General features: G+C 40.5%; 1 protein-coding gene across 1 annotated transcript; it reads right to left on the reverse strand.

The window, feature by feature from the left end:
* Nucleotides 1–1435: 1435 nt before the first annotated feature.
* LOC118997287 (40S ribosomal protein S27-like) lies at nucleotides 1436–1594 on the reverse strand. Its single transcript, XM_037060890.1, has one exon. It carries the CDS (start codon nucleotides 1592–1594, stop codon nucleotides 1436–1438), a length of 159 nt encoding a protein of 52 aa, XP_036916785.1.
* Between the last annotated feature and the right edge of the window lie 8469 nt (nucleotides 1595–10063).

The following is a 10063-nucleotide window of genomic DNA, read 5'->3' on the forward strand; positions in this document are numbered from 1 at the left end:
AAGACTTGAACAGATATTTTTCCAAGGAAGACATACAGAGGGCCCAGAGACACATGGAAAGATGCTCAGCATCACTAGCCATCAAAGAGATGCACATTAATTCAGCTTTAAGGAATTCCCCTGATGGTATGTGAGAAGATTCAATTAGAGTTTAGGTTTAGAATGTTCCTTACTATCTGGGATTGGATACTTTTTATTAAAAAGTGAGATTTTTTTTTAATTTTAAAAAAGAGATGCACATTAAAACCACAACGAGATACCACTTCACACCAGTCAGAATGGCCAATATAAACAAATTAACAAACAACAAGTGTTGCAGAGGATATGGAAAAAAGGGAACCCTAGTGCACTGTTAGTGGAAATGCAGACTGGTGCAGCCACTGTGGAAAACAGTATGGAATTTCCTCAGAAAACGATAAATGGATCTACCTTTTGATCTGACAATTCCACTGCTAGAATTATATCCTAAGAACCCTGAAACACCAATCCAAAAGAACCTATACACCCTAATGTTCATAGCAGCACAATTTACAATAGCCAAGTGCTAGAAGCATCCTAAGTGCCCATCAGAAAATGAGTGGATCAAAAAACTATGGTACATTTATACAGTGGAATTCTATGCACCAGAGAGAAAGAAGGAGCTCCTACCCTTTGCAACAGCATGGATGAAACTGGAGAGCATTATGCTAAGTGAAATAAGCCAGGAGGTGAGCCACAAATACCATATGATCTCACCTTCAACCTGAATATCATTAACAAAAGAAAAAAGCAAACAAAATATAACCAGAGTAGTTGAAATTAAGAACAACCTGCCCTGCCTGGAGTAGCTCAGTGGATTGAGCGCGGGCCTGAGAACCAAAAGATCAAGGTTCGATTCCCAATCAGGGCACATGCCTGGGTTGCAGGCCAGTTCCCAGCAGGGGACTCACGAGAGGCAACCATACATTGATATTTCTCTCCTTCTCTCCTTCCCTTCCCCTCTGAAGATAAATAAATAAAATCTAAAAAAAAAAGAAATTAAGAACAATCTAACAATAGCCAGAGGGTAGGGGAGAGGGGACAGTGGGAAGAAGGGTTTTCAGGAACTACTATAAAGGACACGTGGACAAAACCAAGAGGGAGGGTGGTTTTAGAGGGGTGGGGAGAAAATATGGACAACTGTAATTGAACAACAATAAAATAATTCATATGAAAAATGATAATTATCTACATTTTTTACAGATGAAGAAACAGAGGTTTAGCAAGGGAGAGAAGTATGTCACCAGCTTAAAGTCACTGATGAAGGCAGCAGATCTGGAACCTGGACTCTTTATTTCAAGGCCAGTTCTTTTTCTATCACCCAAAAGCCATCTTGGCTTCATTCTCAGTGTCTATTTTTTTTAAATCCAAAATGTGTTTATTGGAATGGTTCCCCATTCACCTTGTTTCGGGTGCTTTAGAGCTGCTTCCTTCTGAAGGAACATCCTTTGTCAGCTTTGCTCTTTCCTCTTGTAGGCTGACAGAGGACAGTGGGGCAGGCAACACACAAAAGTACTGTTTGTGTACGGCTGATGATGGTGGTGATTTTAAAGCATCCTGGGCATTTCACATCCATGGCGTGGGAACTGACGGCTCTGCACCAGACACTTCTTGTGGTTCTTCTTCTCATCTGGAGAGGATGAAGACCCTTAGTGAGAGGCATGTTGTCCTGAGGAGGTCGTCATGGCTGGAAAGCCTTAGTGCCTACTTTTTAAATTGCAAATATCCTTAAAAGGACTAAAATATCTAACTTTCATAAGCCACTCATATCTTAGTATAAATTAGAAAATCACCTTGATTTTCTCAGTGACCAGAAACTTAGAAAAAAAATTTCAGGGTGGGACTTTAAAGGCCATTTTTGCAAATGCAGGGCCCTCAAGGAATGGAGGTGTTATTGATGGGGTGAGGAGAGCATCATTTGAAGCTTGAGGGAAGAGTCTAAGTACAATGATGCCTGTGACCAGAGGCTTCAGGGAATCAGAGTAGCAGGACATTGTGGGGACACCCACTTAATGGGAGGGGAAGACAAAAAGAAAAGGAAAGAAGAGGGTATATTTGCCACTAGGCAATTTTTCTTTTCTTCAGCTGAAATATTTTGTGGAGTGACATGATTTTAAATATTGAGGGGACAGTGTTGTGACTATTAGCAGAGCTTTACCAGGTAATGGGGCTTATTGATTTTTCTCATTTCTCCACATTTTATTTTTTCCGGTTACTCAGGGCTTTGTACCTGAGCTTTCTGTCACTTTAGAAGACAATCTGACCCCGCCACACAGCTATACCACTTAAAGGTAAACTGAATTCTCAGACACACAAAAATACTATGTATTTATTTATTTTAATATTTTATTTATTTATTTTAATATTTTATTTATTTATTTTAATATTTTATTTACTTATTTTAGAGAGGAAGGGAAGGAGAGAAAGAGAGAAATATCAATGTATGGTTGCCTCTCATGAGTCCCCTGCTGGGAACTGGCCTGCAATCCAGGCATGTGCCCTGACTGGGAATCGAACTGCAATCGTGTGGTTCGCAGGCCCGTGCTCAATCCACTGAGCTACACCAGCCAGGGCAAATACTAAGTATTTAAATGCTCCTAAGTGAAATTATAAGGAACATTCCTTGGCATTTCCCTAGAAATTACCAGATCAACTCTAGTCTAGAACATTAAGCAATCCAATTCAGCTGTGTATTCCTCTGCGGATAAAGCCTGTGTCTATAAAAGGTCTGTACTGCTGAATGGGGGGAGGATGACCTCACAGTGTGCAGAAACCAATAAAGCACTTTGAGTCTGGCCAAAACCCAGCCCATCATGGTTCCACGGAGGTTAGTTTTAGTAAAAACAAATTCATATGCATTTGCCCAGAGAACAGCAATGGAGGATCACTGTATTCTGTGTTTACTCTTACATATTCAATATGTTGGTTGCTGAGCCCTCATCCTCTTCCAGCAAGCTCTTCTCACAGCTTTGCTCCCCTCTATCCTCCTGTTGTCACCGGCTCTGTGCCTCCCGACCAACTTCATCTCCCCCTCCCCCTCCCTTTGCCTCTCTTTGCCTTTTTTACCCGAAGGGCTATTAGTTTAACAAAAGCTTCCAGTGGAAAAGGCAGTGAGTGCTGTTTTTGCAAGGGCAAACCAGTCTGCATAGTGAGCAACACAGTGGAGCTGGAGGGACACAGGAGATCTGGGTGTAGTCTCAGCTCTATCCCCAGCTAGCAGGGAGACTTGGGATAGGTTACTTTCCTTAGGGGTGCAGGTTTCCGTGTGTAAAACAAGGTTCTCTATTTGAAAATCTCTATTTGTAGAAACTCTAGAATATTATATAAAATCAAGAAATGAGGCTGGAAATTGAAGGCATAGTTGTCCTAGAAATCATCTTTTTATAAAGCCTGAAAATAAAAGAGAACATTTTTTTTTCTGGCTGGTGTAGCTCAGTGGACTGAGTGCCGGCTGTGAATCAAAGGGTCGCGGTTGGATTCCCAGTCAGGGCACATGCCTGGGTTTCAGGCCAGGTCCCCAGTGGAGGCCATGTGAGAGGCAACCACACATTGATGTTTCTCTCCCTCTCTATCTCCTTCCCATCCTCTCTTTCTAAAAATAAAAAAAAATAAAATAAAATATTTTAAAAGTACAATTTTTAAAATGATAAATCTATTCCATCATTTAAAACCATGAAAGCAATACACACACACACATTCTAAAAATCAGAATTACCTAAAATCTCCTTGATCAGGACGAGATTAAGAAATCTATCAGGTAACTCCTCCTTGAGAAGGCACCATGCCCAGAGAGGGTGTTAACCTGAAGTAACAGGTAAAAGCTTGAATTGCCTAAATATTGAACACATTCTATGCAATAAAAATAATTACAAACAAAGGTAAAGACTTATGTGTCATATTTATCTTGTGTCTAATCAACCTGGTGAAGTAGAACAAACTTGGGACGGGAAGTTAGAGCATCAGGATACTAGTCCTGACTCAACATTTTATTGACTATATTAGTCAAAGTCAATTTGGCTGCTCTCCATTTATTTCCTCCTCCCCCAACACTCACACACAAGCACACATACACATGCACACACACTTTTCCTCATTTCTTAATCCTGACTGTGTCCCTAGGGTCTGACTTCAATGGACTGCATCATCCTTACCCCTTGGCTTTTAGTTGGCTTTGGTTAGTGAGACACCAGCAGGAGATAGGAGGGTGGGAGGAGAGAAAGATATTTACTTTGCTCCCTCATAGGATGTAAATTTAGCAACTCTTAAGTTCCTCTATTTATAACCACAGCTCATTTTAGGTTTCTCTTGCAAGATTGTAGCTCTTACCTGGTTCTGGTAATAACAACATTTTCCCATTGCCCTTACCTTCTGTGCCCTTGCACAGAAGGTAAGTCCTTAACAGTTCCCCACCATGCATGCCCTGTTACTTCCCTTCAACCTGCCTGCATTTGTGTAAATAGCCTCTTCATTCAACTCCCTTCAGTTCCCCTGTTGAGTGCACCATCTGTTTCCTGCCAGACCTGCCTGATACGGAGTCTAGCCAGTAAACAGAACTGTCTTTAGTGTTTAACACAGAGCACTTTAATGCAGGGAGTTGGTTACTCAGGTAAAGGAATTGCTGAGAAGCCAAACAAGCCACTTAGCAACTCAGAGATTAGCAACAGCAGGAAAACACAAAAACAGTGAGCAGGGGAGCAAGCTATGACTCAGACACTAAGGAACCAGAGTCAACCAGCCTAAGCTGGCACCAGATGGGTTTGTTCGGCAAAGGAAAAGACAGGACCCCTGTGCTAAAAGCTATCTGGGGCAAGAAGGGTGGCCCAGGTTCTTCCTCCTTCCATCCAGTCTCCCACCCATTTCTTCCATTGGCTGGACTCAGCTGATGTGAGAGCCTCCTCAGAAGTTCAGTTCATCATCACCAAGCCCTTATTATATGAAATGCTAAAGGGACTTATATAAGAAAAAGAAGATGAAAAATATTAACAGTGAAAGGACAGCAAACACACAATTGTTAACAACCACACCTAAAACAAAAGCAAACCAAGAGGACAGCTAGATCAGGAGTGGAACCATAGAAATGAAGGATACATGGAGGGTTAGAAACAGGGGGGTGGCAGGGGGAGAAGGGGGGAGAAGGCACAGAAAATAGCATAGATGGTAGGCAGAAAATGGATAGGGGGGAGGGCGAGAATAGTGGGGGAAATATAGAATCTAAAGAACTTGAGACACGTGGTTATAAACTAAGGGGGGGAGAATGGTGGGGGAGGGAGTGTGTGGGTGGAGGGGAATGAAGGGAGGAATAGAACAACTGTAATGGTATAATCAATAAAATATATTTAAAAAAAGAAATGTAAAAAAAAAAAGAAGTTTGGCTTTCAGGAGTCAAGCTCCTGCCATTCAAAGCAGAACAGGTGAAGAACAAGGACATTCAACTGAGAACAATGGTTCTCAGAACCAGCACAATGGCAGTGACACCTTGGACCAGGACCACTCTGAACTTTCATGCTCTTATGTTCAAACAAAGGATACTTAATGCTTTATCTGCCTCATGGAAATGCTCTGAACCAAACCCAACAGAGTATGTCGGAATGTTTGTTAAACTCCAAGGTGCTATATAACATAAAGTACCTCTCTGAGTGCTCTGGAGTTTATGGGCCTGTCAGTTTCTAATCCTATTACTTTTGTTCTCAGGTGACTGCTTTTAGTGTAATACCTTCACCAGAGAAATGCCTTCACCAGATCAATTCTTTTAAATGCATAGGAGTTTGTTTTGCAAAGAAAGGCAATTAAAGCTCAGCCTTGGGAAATGCAATCATTTCCTCATGAGTCAAGTCCACTGGCTACCAAAATCAAAGTGTTCTCAGGGGGGCTCAGCTCCTGTTTTCAGAAGCCAGGTTGTGTTCTTGAGCACATGTGCCCCGCCCAGTGTGGCAAATGGAGAAAGTGTGCCCCCTTAGCAGTCCCCACACCAGTCAGTGTTTATGGAGGGACTGCAGAGAAGCAGATGGAAAACAGATGCATCTCTGCACGGGATTAGCTTTGCTGTCCCCTGGGCTCTCATAAAGCCAGAAGCCAAGCTAGGGAGTCAGCTGCCTGCACAGAATTGCTGCCCCCCAGCAGGATTTGTTCAGCACTTGCTTTATGAGGTTAGTGGACATTGTCTCAGTACCTGCCTAATCCTTCCTCCTTCAGCCATTCATTTCTACTTTGGTCCTTTTCCCAGGTGTTTTTTTTTCTTTCTTCCTCTTTTGTTTTAATACGAATCTTTTACAGGGATCTTAGTCCAGGCTTTTAATCACTGTACTAAATCACCTCAGTAGTGGTTCTGAAATCTGGTTGCATTTAGAAACATCTGTGGGGGGGTATCAAAAATCGTAATGCCTTGGCTACACCCTAGACCAGTATCAAAATCTGGGAGAGATTTTGAGGAGACCTAGATATTGTTATTTTTTAAAGTTCCCCAGGTGATGCATATGAGCAGCCAAAGTCTCAAACAACTGTTTAAAGAGAAGAATTTAACCTAATCACATTGCAAAATTAAAGCCATGCTCTTCTCACTGAAGGAATGTCAGTGGGAAAGCCTTGTTGTAGACAAATAATCTTCCTGAATCACTAGTGGGCTGCCTCAGAGGGAGCTTGTATGGTGGTGCGTGATCAGATCTTTCCAAGGTAAGAGACAATCCAAGATCACTGTGCTTCTGCAGTATTTGCATAAGCCCATTATTACCATACATTCTGGTGCCAAAACTGTATTCTCATAGTTGACCAGGTTTTGAACTAGAGAGAGGAGAAGAAAGCCAACTCTTTCTATATCATAAAGACTTTGAGCCATGAAGGTTCATTGGACTGGCATTATCTAAAATTAGTAAAAAGATGTGGGTCTGAGAGGTTAAGTGACTCCTGTAAGGTGCCACAATGCCTTTCTGGAATAGCTGGCATCTAGAGCTCTCCTTCCTTGCAATCCTACCATAGTTACATTTCTTTGCCTCCTATCCCCAGGAGTCTGCTAGAACCTGAGCCTCGTTAGTGAAATTGTTGAAGGGTTTTAAAATAATGACTTTCATACTCAGGGCCAGATAAATAAGGCAAGACATTGATAATGATTAGGATATATTTATATCTTTTGTGCATGAGGACTTTACATGTTGATTTGTTCACTTGACAAATAACTCAGAGCCTGTGATGTTACTACATGTGGATGAAAAGTTTAAACACTTATCTATGCAAATAAGGAAAATAAAAGTTCTACTTGTGAGAAACAAGTAGGCTTACATTAATTTGAATAAGCTTCCTTAGTGAACTATAGAATGTCACTTTGGATCATTTTTCAGCACTTGAGGAAGAGAGAGAACTTTCTTTCATTCAGTTGGTTGAAAATGAGTGAAGTCTTAATTCTCATTAAGATGATATATATATATATATATTCATTTGGCATTTTTTTTAAAAAGTTTTTATTTACTTATTTTAGACAGAGGGGAAGGGAGGGGAAAAGAGAAAGAGAGAAACATTAGTGTGCGGTACCTCTTGCACATCCCCCACTGGAGACCTGACCTGGCTAGCAACCCAGGCATGTGCCCTGACTGGGAACCAAACCAATGACCCTGTGGTCCACAGACCAGTGCTCAATCCACTGAGCCACACCAGCCAAGGCTCATTTGGTGTTTTTGACAAATAACTTGAAGTGATATAATGAGGTTTTATAACTTTCATATTTTAGGATGGGCTTGGTTTTAGGAAAAGAGTAAATAATGTTATTTGTGAGACAGAAATAAGCAGATAAAGACATCAAGGTATTGAAAATGATGTACAGCTCTGGCTGACCCAGAATTTTGAAACTCGATTTCTCTTCAGCACTGTGACCCTTTGCTTCAATAAGATTCATGGCTCCTGTGGACTCAGGGCCAGAACATGGATGCAGCAAGGGAGGGCCTGCAACACAAAATGTAAGGAGGTGTCACTTTCAGGACTGAGACTGCACTCATACAATTGAGAGAGAGATGAATGATCAGTTTTGCTTTCAAAGAGTGAAATTGATCATTTTGATCCTTTAGGTGGGTGGTTTTAAAGGCTAGGAAAGTGATGCTAGTACTATACAGAAACTTCATGAAGGAAGGTGTTGGTTCCCCAAAATGGTGCAGGAATAAAAAGGGAGAGTAGGGTGAAAATAGAACCAAAGTAGTGTGAGTGCGTCGCATGCTTACGCAACGGGTTTTAATAAGATACTCTCAAATATTACTTTTCGAAATGCTTATGTAGGCCACTCGAACTGATCCAAGAGTCAAGTACTTTTCTCTCCCTGTGTAGGGTGGAGGTGTCTTGCACTGGGTCTCTGTGGCAAGGCAAATAAGGGGAGAAAATTTCCCTTTTTCACTTTTTTCAGAGGAGAATCTGGAAAAAAGCATCACTGTTATCAATCTGATACACATTGCTCCTGCTCAGTGAGCAGCAGGTGACTATTTATAAAGTGGCATTCTGCATCAGCTGCTCAGCATTTGAAGAGTTTTCTGAGAAATCACAGTTCCTTCCAAATTTTATTCAGGTCATTGAAGTTGAGATTTCAGTGATACTTGACATCTTTTCTGGGATGAAAAGTATGTAAAATTTCCCAACAGAACCATAATAAAGTCTGGAAATTACTTCTGGCTGGGGTAGAGTTTTCATGAGGGACTTAAAAAGCTTTAAGTGTGTGCTTAGTGGGCTATAAGGGAAGCCATGCGCACCCCAGAAAAGTAGAGCGATACACAATGAAACATTTCATGGCCCACAAACTGTCCATTACTAATTTGGATAACTGGGGCACAGAGTTTATTTTTCCATATTTTTTATTTCTGTTATTCTGAAAACCTATGACCTGCTGAGGTACATCAACCTCATCTTTAGCATTCTTTTTCCAGGTTTTCTCACATTTTTTCCTTCTTAAACTCTTTATTTCTCTGACCCCTTGCCCATGTTCCTGCTACTTCTTTCTTCTCCTATTATCAACCAATAAATAATTAGACTGACTAAATCTAATAAGTATAGATTGACTAAATATTTACTTATTGACATGGTATGGAACAAAGAAATATGACATATAGCCCCTGATCTAAAGGAATACATAAATTTGATTCTTCTACTATTAGGTATAGACTCTCCTTTATTTCAATACCCATGAAGCATAACTTTCTGAACATTGTAATTATTAGTAAAAGCATCAGCCAAGTTGCCTATGGCAACTCTAAAAGTTATAAATGCTGCAAGGGCTGCCTAAGATGACAAAAAGTGGAGAAGGACACAGAGGGTCATGGAGGCCATAGGGTTGCATCCCCAGAAGGAAGTTGTGAGATCAGGAACAGAAGCAGAGAGTCATTCAGAAATGAAGGAACTTTTTTCCTTTGCTCACAACTGAAAGTAGAATAGAAAATTAGAGAGAATTTTTAGAGATAGAATCAGATATTCTGTGAGTACTACATGGCATAAAACAGAAGAAAGGAACTTAAATGTATTGAAACCATACTATGTACAAGGCACTTAGTAGGTGCTTTATCTATTTCCCTCATTTAATTCGTTTAACAATCCTGTGGGCCAACTATTATTGTTGCCACTTCACATTTGAAGAAATCATCCAAGGTCATATGGTTAGAAAATGGTGGAGTCAGGATTTGCACTGAGGTATTTCTGAGTGCAGAGACTGCATTTTCTATATTGTCTTGCTGATGACCCAATTTGAGATTGATGGGAATGTGGTATAGGTATGTATGTCTGCTTTTAAAGACAGGAACTGTGCACTTAAATCAAGTTGCATAGCATCTTTCAGAGAAGTTTTGTGTGCACATGAACATTTCATTATTATTGTTGTTGTTACAATTATGTAGGAAAATATCTATAGAATTTGAAATCATGTATGACTCATTTTTGACATACACTGTCACAATGATTTTTTAAAATCAAAATATTGAATGTGAGCTATGGAAATAAGGTTTTTGTACACATACATTGTAGAATGAGAGAGAGAAAGGGAAGAGAGAGAAAGAGAGAAATGGTGACCTTCTTAACCCAGTTCCTT

This window comes from Sturnira hondurensis, unplaced genomic scaffold, assembly GCF_014824575.4.
Source record: "Sturnira hondurensis isolate 20B ecotype Veracruz unplaced genomic scaffold, ASM1482457v3 Scaffold0013001, whole genome shotgun sequence".
Lineage (NCBI taxonomy): Eukaryota > Metazoa > Chordata > Mammalia > Chiroptera > Phyllostomidae > Sturnira > Sturnira hondurensis.